A 19807-nucleotide genomic window follows, 5' to 3' on the forward strand; every position below is an offset into this window, starting at 1 on the left:
TAAAAGTGTCCTCCCCAGCCTGCCCCAGTCTATGGCTCTTGTCCTTCCATGCCCGTCTGTCTCTTTGTGCACAGAAATTGTCTGTCTGCCTCAAATTGCCTCTCCCTGTCAGCTCCCAGCACTCTACATCTCCCTCCTCCCTTTGCTTCCGGCTCCCCTCCCTCCTCCTCTTCTACCCACGCACCTTACTTTAATTAGAAATACAATGAAAATGCTTATTGCTGTGTCTTAATCAGCAAGTCGTTCCCCAGCAGGTCCAGAAGGAAAACCCTCATTCCTCCTCGCCTCTCCTGTCTCCCCCACCACCTCCACAGAAGAACAGCACACAGATTAGGAGGAGACATCTGTGGAAAGGTTGCTGAATGAGGTGAACCTAGAGACCTGGACAAGCTGGAGGAAAAGCCCAACAGAATCCTGATGATATTAAGCAAGGACAAATCTTGTGCATGGAAAGAAGGAGTCCCTGGCAGTCCCTGAACCTAGGAGTATGATCCAGCAGCGTGTCCTGGCAGATAAAAAACGTATCCTGGACTGTGGGAGCATGAGTACAGCTAGAAGATCAATGGAAATTATTATCTCCCTCTACTCAGGGCCTATTAGACCACATCTAGCTGCTGCGGCTAGGTTTAGGCCCCTTAGTACAAGACATTGATCAACTGGAACGAGTTCAGCACAGGCTATTGAGATGGTCAAGCCTAGAGCACTTCCCTGGTGCCTGGTGTGGGACTAGGGCTTGTCCAGTCTGGAGAAGCGATGGTTTAGAGGGGATTTAACAGCAGTGTTCCATACCTGTGGGGAGGTTATCAAGGACATAGAGCCAGCATCTTCATAGAGGTAGTTGATGTGGCATAAATTGAAACACGACAGTTTGGTTATAAAGAAAAACGTTTTGCCTCTTAGTCATGCAGTGGAGCAGATTGCTGTGCAATCCCTATCCCTGGCGTTTTCAATATTTAAAACCTGAAAAACCTCGTCTGACCCAATAGCTGACTCAGAGTAAGAGGTTGAGCTAGAAACCTCCCATTATCCCTCCCAGCCTTAATAATCCTGAAATACTATGACCAGACATACGTGTTGAATGAGGCCATTCACAGCTTGATGGATCCCCTCACACAGAAAACTAAGGGGGAAGGAAAGAGAGGTAGAAGGGGCTAGAAAGAGACAGATTTGGTGGAGAAGGTTTTATAGCCAGTTCATCCCAGCCTCTGGCATTCGATGGGACAAGCTGAAGTCAAAACCAGTTCACCTTGCAAAATTAAATCCAGTCTATAACTTGTCCCCATCTACTGGTAATGTCATAAGGGCTGTTTCTGGCTATCCTTGGTAAAAAACTTCCTGGAGAATATCTTTGCATTAATCCAGAGATACAGAGATTGCACAATCTCTCCCAATTCCTACAATTTCTTACTGGCAATACAGGTTTAAGTCAGACTCTCTAGAGACTGCAGTAAAAAAAGCTTCAGATCTGTCCCAAACCCTCAGATGACTGATATTTGACCCTTTCTAATCACAAAGATGCAGAAAAATCTCATGCTCAGGTAAGCTGGGTGAAAGCGAAGAAGTAAGCAAGGCTGAGGACATAGCTCTCTGCCAGTCATATCATTATCATGATGTGTGTGGGATGAAGTGGCATAGGGAGAGTCTGCTGGATTGGAAAACCTGCATTTACACCCTCAAAAGCTTTTGTCCCCTTCCCCACTCACTGTCACTCCCCACCTTCAACCAAACCATGCAGCCCTTCTATGCCAGCTTGCTCCTGCCCTAAATAATCCTCCTGTTTCTTGAGAGCCATACGGCAGTAGTGTTTGCCTATGTGCCATCACGTGGTAAGGAACAGACGTGTGCCTTCCTACATGGATATGGGGGGGAAAGGGAGTCATGACTCCTGTCCCACCAGTTTGTTCTAAAAGGACTCTGTTTCAACCAAATACATGGGGTCACAGAGATGTCCTTTCAGCAGGACTTCACTGAAAAACCATCCATCTCCCCTGCATTTTGCTTTTAGCAGGCTGGCTGCAGTCCCACCAAGAAACCCGTGACCACGAGCTGGGGGAGCAGGGACCCATCCAAAGACTCCCTGGCACACTGCCCACCGCCTTGAGTGCAGGCAAGGCATCTCCCTGCTGGAATCAGTCTTAAATCCCATTTGTAGGTGATATTAATGAATCAGCATCCCACTGCCTCCGGTCACTGTCACTGGGAGAGGGTGAGAAGCCTCGGCTGTCCTCAGCACCTCTCTGAGGGTGTTCCAGCAGGGAACTCTCTAGGATTAGGGAATCCTTTATCTCTGGCTTATATAAGACCCGGAGACTCCTTTTATGGTTGGCTTTTCCTGCTTTGTCGAGAGCAAAGAACAAATGTAGCTTCATCTGCGCTTGTGGGTTGGCTAACTGATTAACCATCTGATTCAAGCTAAGTACGGAACAGGCTTTTGATGGGCGGATTTAATTTGGTGTAAAAACTCGGATGCCGTCCCCCTCCCTTACTGAATATTCCCAAGATAGTGGTTGGTCTGGTGCAATTAAGCAGTGGGGATGACTCCCACCTACCAGTGCTTTAGAAAGTCCAGAGTGCTCCAGTTTGTACTGAAATCACTCCTTTGAGTGTTTCCCCCTCTCTTTCCCCCCCCGCCGCCTTTTTTTCCTGCTGATTTACCACCATTTCCAAGCATTTGCATTAGGAGTGAGCTCACTGTGTGTGTGTGTCAAATGCATGTGAGGGTGTGCGGGGGGCCCGTGGGCGTCTGTCTTGGTGTGACACGCTGAATTCCTCCTCATGTCCCCCCACTGTGAGTCCCTGCCAGGGAAAGCACGCTAATGATGACCTTGCTGAGTAAATAGTTGTGGAATGAATAAGTGTTTTTCCTGCAATCTGAAAGGCGGAAGGTGCGATTACTCATCCATCTACCCAACTGTCTCCAGCACCTTTCAAGTGCTTCTCGCGTCGAGTCTGGGGGCGTGAGCGAGGGGGTGGGAAGCGAGGGGAGGCTGCCAGGATCTGGGTTGCCACAGACACCGGCCTCGGTTTTCCTCCAATGAACGCTGCTCTGAGAGTGCGAGAGGAGGCTGAGCACCACCCACATGTTGAGCTGTGTGAGGTATAAGTAGATGGAAGAGCCTGGACTAGTGGCAGTTCAGGCAGGGAAGAGAAGCAGCTCTTTGCATCTCTACTGAAAGCGTTTTTCGACTCGACAAGTTTACCAGAGGAGAAATCACCAGGATTTTCTTTGCAGCAGCAGCAGCTTCCAGCTTCTTGTGTGCATCTCTGTGTGTTTTTCTCCAGCGGGGACTTTCCACTGTTCAAGATTCTCAGCTCCGGACAAGCAGGTAGCGGGCACGCGTGCGGGGCTGGATGTCTTAGCCAACTCCTCTCCTTGTTTCTGGAAGATCCTGGCTCTCTCTGGGACACCCTGAGCACGTGAGACCAGCATTTCCAGCTGCACATCGGGAGAAATTTGCCTACAACTCTCTCTGGGATCCCCGGGACCGAACAGCTCGCTCTGTGGTGATATTTGATTTGGCTGTGTTTGTGTTGAAAAGTCCTTTGAGGGGGGTTTAGAAGTCTCTGTGTGTCTTTTGGGAAGTGTTGTAGTGGGGTTTTTGAGAGCTAGCTCTAGCATTAGGGCTTACAACCCAGTTCTTTCTGTGTTTGACACTTGCACGGTAGGAGCCATGCAACTGGATAATGTCACCAATGCGGGCATTCACTCCTACCAGGGGCACCGTGGAGTGGCCAACAAGCCCAATGTGATCTTGCAGATAGGGAAATGCAGGGCAGAAATGTTGGAGCATGTCAGGAGGACCCACCGACACCTCCTGTCTGAGGTCTCCAAGCAGGTGGAGCGCGAGCTGAAAGGCTTGCAGAAATCAGTGGGGAAGTTAGAGAATAACTTAGAGGACCATGTCCCAACTGATAACCAAAGATGGAAGAAGTCTATCAAGGCCTGCCTGGCCAGATGCCAGGAAACCATTGCCCATCTGGAGAGGTGGGTCAAAAGGGAGATGAATGTTTGGAAGGAGGTCTTTTTCCGTCTGGAGAAGTGGGCAGACCGTCTCGAGTCCATGGGAGGCAAATATTGCCCCGGGGACCATGGCAAGCAGACTGTGTCTGTTGGGGTGGGAGGCCCAGAGATAAGGCCAAGTGAGGGGGAGATTTATGATTATGCCCTTGATATGAGCCAAATGTATGCACTGACCCCTCCTCCTGGGGAGGTCCCCAGCATCCCCCAGGCCCATGATTCCTACCAGTGGGTCTCAGTGTCAGAGGATGCTCCAGCCTCCCCGGTGGAGACCCAGGTCTTTGAGGATCCCAGGGAGTTCTTGAGCCACTTGGAGGAATACTTAAAGCAGGTAGGTGGAACAGAGGAGTACTGGCTGTCTCAGATCCAAAACCACATGAATGGCCCAGCTAAAAAGTGGTGGGAATACAAGCAGGACTCTGTCAAGAACTGGGTCGAGTTCAAGAAGGAGTTCCTGCAGTACAGTGAGGGCACTCTGACTAGGGATGCTATCAAAAGGGAGCTAGATTTGCCTCAGAAAGAGGGAGAGCCCCTGGACCAGTTCCTTTGGCGCAAGAGAGACTTATATCAGACCCTCTATGTTGATGCAGATGAGGAGGAAATTATCCAGTATGTGGTAGGCACCCTCCAGCCCAAACTGAAGCGCTTCTTGAGTTACCCCTTGCCCAAAACCTTAGAGCAGCTGATCCAAAGAGGGAAGGAAGTCCAAGGTAACATGGACCACTCTGAGGAGCCCAGCCCACAGAGGACCCCTGAGATTCCATCAGGAGATTCTGTGGAGAGCGTGCCTCCCTCAACTACTGTCAGTCCTGTGCCGAGCAATGGGACTCAACCTGAGCCCCCCAGCCCACCAGCTACTGTCATATGAGCCAGTCCAAGGGAGGCAGCAGTCTGGGTTACATGAAAGGGAGAAGGGGGAGTATTTAGGAAGCTTCTCTTTGGAGAGAGGTTCTGGCTGAGATGAGACATGAGGTGTGCTCAGTCTAACAGCCCATAGCAGCAGAATTAACTTTTGCTTGTGGGGGGAGGGAGGTGGTGGGGGAGAGGCACCTTAGGATGTGGTTGCCCACCTCACTTGAGCCATGCAATACGGTGGTGTTGGAGATGCTGCTTGCACCACTGTGGGGAATGGGACAATTTTATGAGATCCCTGAGAAGAAACTAGAGACAATTCCCAACTTCAGAGGCAGCCGCTTAACGCTGGTGGCTTTCAAGGACTTCAAATGAGTGCAGCAATAGGCTGAGGGTTCCTACCTATCTGGATCTTTCCTACTCCTTCTCTCATCCCTCTTCTGAAGATGTGTCCCTATCATGAGGAGACATCTTTCTTTTGACCCCTGCCCTTTTCTGATTTACCACTGGGTTTCTATTCACTTGTCAATCTCCTGTTCTTACTTGCTCCAAAGGATTAAATAAGTTTTATTTATTTTTTTAGAAGAAATCTTATTATTTCAGGGACTGAAAACTTTCAAGAATCTGGATTATTTTTAGTGGTTTTCATTTCACTGCACCTAATACCTGCTTTAACATTTTTCCTCTCAAGAGGCTCTTACCAGTTTACTTCTTGTTTTAGATTCTGCTCACTTCAATCAAGGCCACTGCTGTGCAGAGGCAAATTTCACCCTTTCTCTGCACATTATACTGTGCATTCAGCAGGAACCAGAGTTTCAAATTAAATTCTGAGCTCATTTATTGAAGGGGCAGCCTGCCTCCATTCAGAGAAGAGAGGGTGCCAATGTGGAGAGAGGAGGCACCAGAGCTACTTTGAGAGGGTGGGGGGGAAGTAAGGGAAATAAATCCTTATACTTTGTATGAAAACAAACAAACAAACACATCCTAAATCCAGAGCAAAATATCCCCAGAGCAGCAAATCGAGTCCATGCTGATGTGTGGAGCCAACGGGAGTTTTTGCCATGTAAAAGCAAAAAAGAAGTGAAGAAGAGAAGAACTATGTGTCTCAGCACAGTTTCAGCTTGTGCATCACAACAAAGAGTTTCTGCTCACACAGACAGACTTAAAATGCTCTTAGAAAGCCCAGCAACCCTGTCCTGGAACACCTGAGGACAGAGGGTTGTCTGTTCATAAAAAACTTTCTACAACATCTTGCTGTGGATGGAGACAGACTTGGACTCTGTGACATATTCCATCTGATGGCAGGACTTTGAGATGAAACTGCTGTAAGACATATTCAGGAAGTTTGGCTCTTCAAAGCTTTTTTAGGCTGGACACAGCTTGAGCATCATCTGCATTCACTACCTGACCAAAAAAAAAGCAACACTTCTGCAAGAGATGCAGCAGGGATGCAGCAACAGGAGTGTCCCTGGGATGACCCTGCCACTATTACAGCAGTGACATGTAGCACCGGTGGCTCAGAAGGCCTTTGGCGTGCCTCCTTCCAAGAGGCTAAAGGTAAGGCAACTCTCCGACATTCTTCTCTCTGAACCCCTCAGACCTAAATTAGCCATAGCCCATCGAGTAGGAACCTTGCAAAAATAAAAAAAAAAATATATACCTGCAATTGGACATGAAGCATTGCAAATGGCAGATTAGGGTTTGGGTGAAAGGGGAAGGGAGAGCCAGCTGAAAGGAAATAAAGGACAATGAGTGGGAAGAGTTTCCAAACAGCACAGTATCTTGCACTTGCTGATTCATGTGGGGAGGAAATGGGAAACTTCTTCACTAGGCCAGCCCAAGGACCTGGCCTGTGAAGTTCTGGTGTTTGAGTCCCCAGCTGTGACAACACATCGCAGGTCCATGCAGAGCCCAAAGGAGATGCATGTCTGTGCTGCATCTATGCTAGAAGTGAGTCAGGGCTTCTCCTCTCACTTATTCAGAGAGAGTTAGTTTGGCAGTGGCTGTATCTGCAGAGAGAAGGGAGAATTTCTCACTAATGACCTGGGATGAGTGGTGTGGGAGTGGGTGTCATTGCTGAGGATGAGCTGGCCATGCATTACAAGCATTATCTTTGCTTGGTTACAGTGACTCACTCAGATCCTCCTCTGAGAAGGAATCACTCCACAGCACTCAGGATTTGGAAGGAAAGCCAAAGAGAAAAAGCTTCAAAACCAAGGATTCAGCATTGGATCTGCTGTCAGGATCTGCAGCCACCAACTGCTGGATCCACTGTTTGAAGGAAAGATTGGCACAGGTAATTACCTCTCATCTTACCCTTGTGGAACTTTCTTAACCTCTTCAGTGCCCTGACCTGAGATATTCAATAGCCTGAATGCAAATATCTATGTTGGTCTTGAGACCTCAACCACTATGGTTGAGAGAGAATGGTACCATCAGACAGATGGGGTTTCAGCTTCTTGATATAGGAACCCAAGCACCAGTCCCACTGATTAATGCTCTGGGGACAGTGCACATCATATCTTTTCTGATAGATCATTTGCAGACTCTTAGACACCAATATCTAGTGGGACCTCCAAACTGTAGACAAGTAGTGGGCACAGCTGAATATAAACCCAACTCCTCAGAAACCCTCTGTACTCTTCACTTCATACATCTAACCTTAGCTGCTACATTATTTTTTCTTTTACAGAGATACCTGCTGCTGTTGCTTAGTTTCCTTCTCTGTGTCCAAGGGTCTGCTTTCCCAGGGGAGAAGCAAGTGCTGCAGGAAAACAGAGGGCAATCCATGCACCAAAGAGCCTCCTGTGCAGTGCAATGCCATGTTCAAGGTCCTGAAAGCCAGAATGAAAAGAAGAAGCCACTTCCAACAGGATGAAGAAAAGACTGAGCTGGTCCAAGTACTCAAAGCACAGAAGAAAGTGTGGAGAATGAAGAGAGAAACCAAGAGCCAGAACAGATGAACCAAGTCTGGGCTTTGGGGACAGAAAAGATGCTGGGCTTGTGCTGACTGTCTGTTGAGATGATACCATACCTCTGCAATTTGGGACCACTGAGACTCCCATAAAGAAATCTTCACTAGATTATTGGTTGAAAAAACCTTTCCTGATCAACTTTGCCAAATGGCTGATCCTACCTAGGCTACGAACCCTCTATGCTCTTAATGCTGTAACTCATTTTTCCTGAGTTGAGGGTAGCTTCATTTCATGCGGGTATCAGTTTTCAAACCTCAAAGGGCTCTGGAGGTTTGGAGAAGCATCCTGTGGTCCAGATGCTTTTCTGAACTGCTTGAGCCTGCACAACTGGACCAGCTGTCTTGCCAGACTCTTGTGAGACAACAGGTTCTTCCTGGATCTGCATGGGCCAGAGTTACTGCAAGAACTGGGGTTCTTGTGCTGGTTTTGGTGTGACTGTTTCCATCCAGACCCAGGGAGCACAAAAAGTGTGTGAAAGACAAGAGCTCGAGTGGGTTGAACAAGACAGCTTTGGTTCATATCTCAGCTGAAGAGGTCCAATTGGTTCCTCTCTCTTCCAGAGCCAACTGTCCGGGTATGTGAGTGCGTGTGTCTGTGTGAGTGATATGTGTGTTGAGCAAGCAAATCCACCTAAACAAATTCCATGGTGTTTTGTTGCATTTGAACTAAGCAAATGGAACCTAATGTACATTCCAACAATGCTCAGCAAAAATGTCCAGGACTGGAAAATTATGTAAAACCATGTAAAGGCAGACTTCACAGGCATCATCCCAAGGTCAAAATGATGTTTGATTTTTAGGTGCTTAATTTCCACAGTCCCTTTCAAGGGACTTGACTGCCTCAACAGGCATTTTATTTTTCTGTAGACTTTCCTGTCTTTTTAATGAATTAGCCTGTCTGTGTTACTTGGTCATTTGGTCCTGAGGTTTATACATTTTCAGCTGACTTTTTGGAGTGTGCAGAACTGAATCTCCTGGACTGATTTTATTTCAATTATTGCTCCTAGCAGACTGGAGCTTTACTTGTAGCACCCTGGTTTATATTACCAGCCTCTCCAGGAAGGACTGGTAGTTTATTTTCCTAGGGTAGAGTCACATGAGTGAAGAAGTGTGGATGTGTTTTGTGTGTAAAATTTTAGCAGATTTCAACCACTGGATTCTTTTTTTTTCCTTAGGCAATTTTACATTTGACTCTGACAAAAACTACTTTAGAGTTTTTATTTTTACTAGAGATATTATTAACTCAAACAACCTTGTACAAAAGGCAAATGCAGGTTATAGGGGTTGAAGCCAAAAGGTCTTTGTAAGCCGACATCACTTGCCCTAGATCTGACTGTATCAGACAGTTTATTCCTCATGTGTCATGTTGGAGTTACAAGATCACACCAAGCCACTAGAACCTGTCAATAGAATAGTGCTACACTCTATTTGCTATTGTAGCAAAGCCTTTTGTAGATTTATACAATAAAACTTTGAAATATCTGCTTCAATTGCTTTGTGTCTTGCTTTCTGGTCTTTCTTACTTGCTGCATGGGAGACTCAAGTATTCATTGTCCTCTGATGATTTGGTCTTGTCAGCTATTTAGGCTTATTTGATTCATAGAATCATAGAATAGTTTTGGTTGGAAAGGACCTTCAAAGCTCATCCAGTGCCACCCCTGCCATGAGCAGAGACCGCTTCACCCAGCTCATGTTGCTCAGAGCCCCGTCCAGCCTGGCCTGGGATGTCTCCAGGGATGGGGCATCCACCACCTCTCTGGGCAACCTGGACCAGTATTTTACCATCCTCATTGTAAGAATTTCTTCCTCATGTCTGTCCTGAATCTCCCCTCTTTTAGTTTAACACTGTTATACCCTTCCCAGCAAGAGCAGTAGATTGGCATACAAATGGAATGCACTAGGCCTTTGGAGAGGAGGAGTTGGTTATAAAAAATATGGAGGTGTTTTGAGGGGGCTGTTTAGCATCTCAGATTGAGTCAAATGTAGCCCATGATGCTGGGAAAAACAGTCCCTTGTGGGACTGGATTGTGAAGGGCTTTTGTTGGTTACAACTTAGAAAAAAGTCTATTGAAACAGTAACCAGTCGTATTCCCGCTCATGCTTTAAAGGTGATATACATGGAAAAGCTGAAGTAAGTCAGGGCGATGTAAAGAAATCATTCGGCATGAATCATCTCTGCTTGCTGTCCAAAGGGACTTCAGTAGTCAGAAGAGCCTACACTCAGCAGCACAGAGACACAGGAGTTGCTATCAGGCTGGTGTTTTGCTATATGAAGTGTTTCCCTACAGCAGGGTTATTCTCCACTCCTTGGATTCATTACCTATATAACACCTCTGGATCATTGGGACTAGAGAAAGGAAACCTAGCAGGGTAGCTCAGAGTGCTTTACATAGAAATGAGTATTTTTGCAATAGGCTGGGATCAAAGATCTGGCCCCAAAGACCTTCAGCCCATGAGGATCAAGACTTCTGCGCTGCCTCTGCAAATCCCTCCTCTTCTGAAAATGTTTCACACTCCGGTGGATTCAACCCCCATTTCCTGCTCTGTTCCTCATCTCTGTCTGATGAGGAATGTGTTAAAACTAACAGTCCAGGGTGTGATGCAACTGATAATGTGCACTTGGGTAGGTCAAGTGAAGAAACAGACTCATTCTTTTCATAACAGGTACTAAATTCTGTGAAATATTCATTGGCAAATGCACCTCCTTTTTGGGCTCAGGTTGAAAAGGCAGAACAAGGTCTGATGGCCAAAGATACCTAATGGACAGGTGCTAACCCTTGTGTCTCCAGTTCTTTACAGCTCATTCAACCACAAGCTCTTATCAAGAGTGAGAAAGAAATTTTGAAGATGCAATTTGTTGTCCAAAGTTGAACTCTTTGTGCCCTCAACTACGGTAATCAGTAAAGAGGTGGAAAACAAGCACTGAGGGGACAGACCAGGAAAAGGGGTGCAGAAAATGTCATGTCATCCTAGGACAGTATAGGAGAAACTGGACTGGAGAACAGGGTTAGACTTTGCGTGGTCTATGGACATGGTCAAAGAGCTGGATCTCCTGAAAGGACCAAACCAGTGCCTTGCAGAGCCAAAGCAAGAGCTGCTCAGCTGGAGGTGCTGAGCTCTTCCAGCAGAGGGGGGCAGAACTCCACTGTATACTGTGGGAATTAAAATATGCTAAAAAGATAAATCTGTCCCTGTCATCATCTGTTCCCACACAGCCCGCTCCCACAGCTTCAACAATGCAAGATCAGTGGTTGCTTCAGTGGAAGAGTTCTGAAGAAAAGAAGAGTAGGGATGATGAGAGGTCAGTGTGGAGAGGTGAGGAGGACCAATGGCCAAGTTACGGTGTAAGAAGATGAACGGGATGGGGATGTCCTGTTGAGGGAGGTGGGAAAGGTAGATGAGACTGGGAAATGCCTGACTGTGCCGAATACACTCAGAAAGTTTCCAGTTTTGTTCCAGAGCCTTCCAAATTTGCATCTAAAGTCACTATTTACTTTCTTTCTGATGGTTTCAGATGAAAAGCCCTAGAAAGTCATTGGTCCTACACCTTATTTTAATGAAGAAATGCCTTATTAATGCTCTTGGCTCTATCAGGAGGGAGTCACCTGGGGTAGACATAGCCCAGGAATGGATTAACTGCCTCAAACTAGTTGAAAACCTCTCCAAAATCCAAGTGGGAACCATCCTTGTGTTTGCTGGGGCACAATCCAAAATACAGAGATATTCACAACCATCCTTTCACTGGTGGAAAAAGCATGTGGGGTCAAGCACTTATAGAATTAAGAAAAAGTCATTAATTCACATTTTTTTTCCTTCTCTTTTTATCATAGTTATGCTGATGGGTTCCTTAATTTGCTCATTCAGGACAGCTTAAAGAAAGTGCTTAGATGGACCTTCCCAGAGTATTGCATTCATATATTAAATATTTGTTCTCTCTTCTTCTTCTTTTTTTTTTTTTTTTTTCCCCTTCCATTTCCTGTTTTAATCAAAGTGATTGCATCAGTCAGTCACTTAAATCATATTTATTGACTTTTCAGGCAGACGTGTGTTTGTGCGCAGCCTAACTGCTCCCCTGGAGCCACAAACCAGTGTGTAATTAGGAAGGCTGTGAAACTTTCATTATTGACACACTCAGCTATAATGGCTCCACTTATCACGTCAATATGACGCTTTGGGCAGCTCTGGGTGCTCACTTTGATCACGGAGCAGGATGTTACCTTAGACCTGTTCCCAGAGATGTTAATTCATAATTGCAGGCAGGTGACATGCTTTTTATAGCTAATATCTAATAGTTAAAAATTGAAAGGAGAATTGTCATGTGCAAAATCAGGCCCAATTCAGCAAACAGGTTTAGGTGAAAAAAATGTAGTTGATAATTATCAAAGGGGTAGCAATTTTCATTGCTTTCAGGCTGCATTTAGGAATTTTTTAGTATCCCATTTCTGAAAGTTAAAGTGATCATGTAGTGCCAGTGTGTTTTTTACTCTTTCCCCCTTGCATGTTTATTAACTTTCAACCTGTTATCTTGTATTATGCAAAAACAGAGACTTCCAAAGTCACTAAAACCCTACACACTTCTGATATGGAGTTGCTGATACTTGTTTGGTTGTTCCCACATAGGCACAGACTGAATGTGTTCAGCCAATATTAAATGAAAGAATTAAAGAATTGAAACACAAGCCATAAATCCTTAGAAAATCAGATTTCATTTAGTCCTGAAGCTTAGAGACCCACTTGCTGACATAAAGTGTTTCTTTTTTTTCTTTTTTTCTAAAGGAATAGAATCTTGACATTTTCAAAATGAACTTTTTTGACTTTTTGTTTCTAAAAAGTATCACTTGAAATCTGACTTCAACTTGAAAAATGACAAAAGAGAGATAAAAAAAAAAAAGAAAGAAGATGAGAAAGGTTAGAAAACTCACAGAAGAAATGTAATGAACTGTTTTGGGACTCAGAGTCATGTGCTAGGCTGGTACAAGAAGAAATGCCGATTTAATCTGCTGAGATATTAGGAGAATTTATATTTTGACTTAATGTTACCCTATTTGGCCCTCTTCTGATTTCACTATTCAACTAAAACCACTCCATTATTTCCCTTGTTGCAAAAAAAAAATACACCCTCTGTGCTTGTATGCTGCAGACTTCAGTGACTCAGAATTTTCTGAGTGTCACTGAAATGGTGTGAATCCCTTCCTTACCCAAAATGAAGTTATTTTCCCAACAGAGTCGAGGAGCAATCTCTTTGTAAGCAGGATTACAGACCTTATGCTACGCACTTGAAAAACTCATAAATCCACATGCTGGAGGACCCAAATTCACGGCCAATTTTGACATCAGCATAAGCCAAAATTCAGGTTGCCACCTTGAAGGCTGTCCTCATTTTAGACAATGATATCAGTGCAGTTCTTGAGGTAGGCTATGCTGGTGTTCAGTTATAGCCTGCCCTGAAGTTCAGGGTCTATTTGTTCTTCATCTCAAAGTACAAACAAAGGGAACAAGAACAATAGGAATTGTCAAGAGGATCTGGATGGCAAAGGTGCACATGTTGTGCTGTGGAGGCAGATGTAGACTAATAGTGATTGTTGTTTGTGTTGTCATCTCCAAGCAGCTCACGATCTCAGCATGTCCTATCCACCTCATGCACTCATCTAGCCCTCCATCCAGGTGGCCCTGTTGTGTTTCTGCATCACAACCATGGTTAAGTGGAAGAGGACAACAGTGTAAAAGAGTCCTCAATGAAGGCAGGTACAGTCGATATCAAGCAAACCACTTCTTCCCCACCTTTATTCCCCAGTTACCTGTGTCTTGCCCAAAATTCTCTTTAGAGACTCACAAGCACTACAGGGATTTTTTTTAATTAATTTATTTATTTTTTTATTTTTTTAATGCCATATGGAGCAATTGATCCTGGTAAACTAATGAGGAGGGGGTAATGCCAAAGCAGACTTTCTAGATAGTATGAGGGTTCCTTTAGAACTCTTCTGGTGGATGATGGCCTGGAAGGGATTTTATGCACCAACCATATCCAGTCTAGGAAAGGAAATCCTGAGGTCACTGCAACCCATTCACGTAGACAGCTGGCTCCTGGCTTGCTGCAGCCTGCGGTGGTCACCCTTCTGCCCTGGTCCCCATAGCTCAGCAGACCTCTCAGCAACCTGATAGTATCTCAAACTAGAGCAAAACTGGTTCACTTGCAGTCAGTGCCACATTCAAAAAACACACTTTCCATACCCAGTCCTGACCTATCATGTTCTGCTAGGGAAACAGAGACATATTCACCACAAGGACTGTCCTGTGCCTAGACAGCTTTCAGGGCTAGCATGGTTACAGTACCCCTATAACAGTGACCAACAACACCCAAAGAACTTGATGGACAACTAGAATTCTGTGCTTCAGTCTGTGCCTGTTGTCCCTCATCCTGTTGTTCGACACCACAGAAAGGAGTCTGGTCCCATGCTCTTGACATCCACCCTTGAGATATCTATAAACATTGATGAGATCAATGTCTGTACGAACCTCATCTATGTATGCATCACATGCTGTGATGCTGACAGCTGCTGAGCTGCTGTGCATGTTCAGGCTGAGTTTAGACACTGACTTCTCCAGCCAGTGAAAAGCCATCAGCTGTTCATTGTGATCTGCATACTTTCCAGTCCTAGTGTCACTGGTGGGATGTCATGTCCCGGTTTTCCCAGAGGAGGCAGAGGTTGGAGAGAAGGATTCACTAGATGTCTGAGTGTGAAGGCAGGAAGGAAAACTGCCTGCAGGCATCTATGTCCTGTTCGGTGTCCCTTCTGACATATCGCTTCCATAGCACACATTCAGTCAACACTGACCTTTCTCATTTCATAGGTGGGTAAACTGAAACACCCTGCTGAATTTTTAGCCAGTGCTAGAAGCAAAGGACAGTGTAGAGTTTCCCAGTATTCCATGTCCATCACTTCTTTTTCCTTTCACTGCTCAGCTCTCAGTTTCCTCTGTGATCACTTTTGCTTGTTTCTCATGGCCATATAAGGTACCTAAATCTCCTTACAATAAAGTAAAAACTGAAGCCTAATTTACCCTGTTCCAAACACCATCATCTCTGAGGCCTCCTCTACACAGAAACTTTCAGTAAGGTGAATCCAAACTGAGTTAAGGCATGACTGTACAGGAAATTACTTTAAGACTTTAAGGTCTCTATCTTCAATCTTATTCAGAATTAAGGTGACCTTAATGCAATGTGGCTCACTTCCCTTTGGCTTCATCAGACAGGCATGTCTGGAAGTGAATTAAGCTTGGCTGAATTAATGCCTCCTTTGATCCTTATTAGGTTTGTGCACATCAAGCATTTAGGCCAGCCTATACTATCCACCATGAAAGTCAAGGCCATAAGCTTGCCTGCACATCTCTGTCTAGGCAAATGTTGTGATGCGTCTGGCACTTCTCTACCTCTCAGACACAGAAGGAGGACATGATTTTTGAGGCTGGTCACATCCCGTAATCCTGCTTAGGCTGATAACATTGAGGCAATTGCGGGCAACTGCCTCCAGCATCATGGACTGAGCCATGGGTCTTAGAGGCAGTGGCATTCAAGACATCAATGACAGTCTATGCAGAAGTGATGGTCCAATGGAGAGATGCAGACACCCCTAGACTATCCTAATGAGTGATAAAATGGAAACATTTAAACCTCCTTCTGTGGGACAGGAGAGAGACTACAAAATCTCCTTCCTACATGGGTAGTTTCTTCTTCCTTCTCTGTCAAAGAGAATGCTGAGAGGATGGGAAGGCTGGAAATAAGTACAGAAACTGCTGGAAAAACAGGCATCCAAGCCCAGCCAACACTTTTCCTAAAACTTACCACCAGCAAATTCTGCCCCCATCATGATGGAGATGCTCCTGGGAATCACACTATAACACTAAGATAGTATCATAGTTTGACCCCTGAAGGTCAGACCCATGGGTGTCTCTCCAAGACAGGATCATTTGAAATCATCCCAGATTCTGCTTTGCACAAGGTATTGACTGTGTCACAGTCATTACAAATGAAATACAGATTCAACCTTAGATCAGCAAGCACACACAGATTGATGCAACCTTACATGACGTATGTACAAGCCAAGCATCTGGAATTGCAGACAAATGCCATGAAAATCTGAGAAATATTACTTCCTGTAGGCTTTTTTCACATGAGATTTGAACAGCTCGTAAATGCCATTTTTCAGAATATGAGACATACAGTTTATCAAGATCATGCAAAATCTATATTTTTCCTGACAATTTTCAATATTTTTTGTTGCTTTTACCTTAAATCAGAGCAAATAAAAAGACTGGGCCCTTTCAACATCCCTGCTAAATGTTGCCTCCTCAGCCAAGCTTGATGGTCCAAGAGAAGACCACAAAGGGTCTCTGCAAAACAGGGAGGCTTTGATACAGCTGATTTTTCCTGGAACCACTCAGAAGAAAACTGGAATGTATTTTACCTGTATCAGCAGAAATCACTGTGTGGCAACGCTTCTAGCAAAAGAATGGAGCTGTGCTGGCTAAAAACATGCAGCGTAAAATAAGGCTTAGAAGCAATAAAAACAAGCAGGAAGAGACTTCCTGTCTTGGTGATATTATTTTTTACTCATTTTACCTTGTCAACTCATCCAGAGATGTCTCTACAGGGACTGGACATACTTAGTGCCTGATGTCCAAAATCAGCATCACACAGGGGTCATGAGACCAGACATCAGACCCATTCACCATCCAAGAACATAGTGTCTCCACTTGGTGGGCCCAGTTCATCCCAAACCATATTCAAAGTGCAGAAAAAAGTCCAATTGTCTGGACCTTTCAACACCTTCATGGCATTAAGCAACCACCTTTTTCTGGGTTTTCTGGAAGATTCTTCCAAAACTACCCACAGCTCATTAAGTCATTCCTTAATCTGTAATCCCTCCTAATTCTGATTATCAGAAACAATCAAGCATTTTTGTTTTTCCTTCCTACTCATCTTTTTCTCTGACAAAGTGTGCAAACTAGCCTGCAAATCAGTGTGCAAACAGTCTGCAGTTTTACCTGGTTGCTGAAATCAAGATGTGATCACAGACTCCAAAGCTGTCAAGTCAGTACCTTTTCTATGGCATGAGAAAAGCTTGAAAATACAACAAATAAAAAGGAATATTTTAAAAAATAAATAAAATAAGGAAACCCTGAAAATCTCAGCCCCCTGCCATGAGGGATGTTAGTAAAAATTCAGAGCTTGTTTCTATGACGCTGAGGCTCTACCTCTCAGAAGGTACAAAGTGTCAATCAGGATTTTCACTGCTGGAAGCAGGAACCCAAGTCTCTATGGAAACGAGACGGAGGTGACGGTGCCTATGGAGAGGCTTTCTCCTTAGATTCCCATTTTGAGAGTTTACATTTGCTGAAGATAATAATACCACCGTAGTTCCGGAAAAGATAAAAAATATTTTAACTTCCCTGGACTGCAGACCCTGACATTGTCGTCCCCTCTCCCTCCTCGTCTCTCCTTTAGCCTCAGTCAAAAAACTATATCCTTTGACTGTTTTTACCTATTTATGACCATATTATAAATTATTAAATTATTGATGCAGGTGAAAAATCAATCTAACAAATTTTCCTCCATAGAGGATGTCAGGATATAAGAAGGATTTGCAGCCTCTCTTGGTGGATTTAAACAGGGAGGTACAAGCAAAGAGGATTCTTTGGGAATAGACAAGGTCCCCATGTGGAGCACACATATTTGTGGGGGAACATGATAAAGAAGTCTCCCTACTAGACGGAATATCATATTGTGACTGCATCCCACCCTCACTTCTCTGGAACAAAGCCCCAGATTTGCCTGTTAGCAAGTGATCTCAGGATCTTCCAACACCTCTTCCTGAACATTGTCCAGAAGAGCATCCCTCTCAGCCTGAAGAAGAGGAGACTAAGAGGAGACCTCATCGCTGTTATAAGTTCTTCACAAGGTGGGAGGAGGGGCAGGTGCTGAGCTCTTCTCTTTAGTGACCAGTGACAGAACCTGAGGGAATGGCAGGAAGATGTGCCAGGGGTGGTTTAGGTTAGTCATTAGGAAAAAGTTCTTTACCCAGAGGGTGCTGGACCCTGGAACAGGCTCCCCAGGTGGGTGTCATAACCCTGAGCCTGACAGTGTTCAAGAAGAGACTGGACAATGTCCTCAGACACATGGTGTGAACTGTGGGATTATCCTGTGGATGGACAGGAGTTGGACTTGATGATCCTTGTGAGTCCCTTCCAACTCAGGACATTCTAGGATTTTCTCACAGTTCCTTTGCTGCTGCTTTGCTTTTCTTGTCATAAGCCAGCCAGGAAACAAAGCCATCAGAGCTACTCCATGGGTGGGTAGTTTCCCTTTCTCTTTTATTGCTCAGTTTCTTGTTCTTGGGCTAGAGAAAAAAGAAAAATTGATGAGTTATTCAACATCCTGGCTGGATTTGAGGAGCTGAAAGGCTGAATTTGCCACAGGAAGAAGTTAATGAGTTGTTCTGTGCCTGCCATTGTGGAGTCTGGGATCTGAAATGGAGTTTGGATGTGCATGTGATTAAAAGATTATAGAGATATCTTCAAATTAATAAGTTCCCACACTGTAACAGCAGTAATTATGCTGGGGACAAGACTGTGGAGTGCCAAGGAAGTATGAAGGGGAGATGGTGAAGGGATGAGCGTCAGACTTAACAAGCTTCCTAGATATAAAAAGCAGTGTGACGTGGTTATGACTACTGTACAGTGAAGGTGGAGACAACTGTCCACTAGGACATTGGCCCTGTTTCTCACAGTCTCAGTAAGTCCCTGCCAAAAATTGACTGCAAGTCAAGCAGGAGCTGACACTCCTGGGCCAGTGGTTTAATTAATGTCCCTGCAGGAAATGTTGTGAATAGTGTTGACTATGAATCCTGCTGCTCTTTGGTCCTGAAACACAATGAGTCATAACCTGTCTCCTACTAAAACCTGGCAAAGACTTTCCTGTAGCTCATCCTGTGCTCTGAGAAAGGAAACGGCCACTTACCCATTTGCTGTGTTATCTTCTGCAAGAGAGCCAGATGTTTTGTGCTAGCATAATCAGTGACATTACCGAGGGAATACTCGGAAACTCTTCTTCACATATTGGGGTACCATGCAACCACAGAGAGTTAGAATCATAGAATCATTCTGATCTGAGAAAACCTTTAAGATCACTGAGTGAGCTTATTGCAGGGGGGTTGTAGAAGATGGTTTTTAAAGGTTCCAACCCAAACCATTCTATGATTCTATATTAGCCCTCAGGTTATAGTTCCAGAATAGAGGAAATTGGGTGGCAAAAATTAGTGTAAAAATTTCCCACACACCTCCCCATGACTGACACTCTTTTTCAGATCCAGGAGGTTCAGTTTGACTCATTGCCTGTTCACTCACACAAATGTCCATGGGACTATATTTTAGTAGGTTTGCTGCTGTGATCCAATCTGTTTTCTTTATATGGATTTTTTTTTTTTTTAATTCATTAGACATAGTTTCTGCACCAGGGCTTTATCATTGAACACACCTTTCTTGTCTAGTCTGTCTTCCCACTCATCAGGCTTATTTTACACCCAGTAATGTCCTGCTTTGAATTATATAAATCTCTCAACTCCACTGAGACCTGCTCTGGGTCTCCCCAGTTAGTCAGAGATAACAGCTGCCATGGGACTGCACCTTGCTCTGATAATATCTGCAGGCATCAGCTGTGGTTTTGGAGAGTACTTGTCTCTACCCTACAAGCAAATTCCTCTGTTGCAATAGCTAACACCTCCCTTGAAGAAAAATGGACCTCAGAGAATAAGATTCTCCCTTTCTAAGGCTGAATTTCACTGATGGAATTATATCACTGCAGAGGACCATCACTGAAGAAAAATCTCAGCCTCCCACCTCTATCTCTCCTCTGCATAGTTAAAGAACATTCTTCTTCCCGTATCTTCACTGGGACTCTTTTTCTG

General features: G+C 44.7%; 1 protein-coding gene across 1 annotated transcript; it reads left to right on the top strand.

Annotated features, from left to right (window-relative positions):
• Positions 1-3148: 3148 nt before the first annotated feature.
• ARC (activity regulated cytoskeleton associated protein) lies at positions 3149-5773 on the top strand. Its single transcript, XM_082044995.1, has one exon. The coding sequence runs from the start codon at positions 3672-3674 to the stop codon at positions 4884-4886; it is 1215 nt and encodes a 404-aa protein (XP_081901121.1). The 5' UTR covers positions 3149-3671; the 3' UTR covers positions 4887-5773.
• The last annotated feature ends 14034 nt before the right edge of the window (positions 5774-19807 follow it).

This window comes from Streptopelia decaocto (genome assembly GCF_964273445.1).
Source record: "Streptopelia decaocto genome assembly, chromosome: 2".
NCBI classification, from domain to species: Eukaryota; Metazoa; Chordata; class Aves; order Columbiformes; family Columbidae; genus Streptopelia; species Streptopelia decaocto.

Excerpts from the sequence above, each read along its gene's own strand:
- ARC (XM_082044995.1), top strand. The coding sequence starts at position 3,672 with ATGCAACTGGATAATGTCACCAATGCGGGCATTCACTCCTACCAGGGG.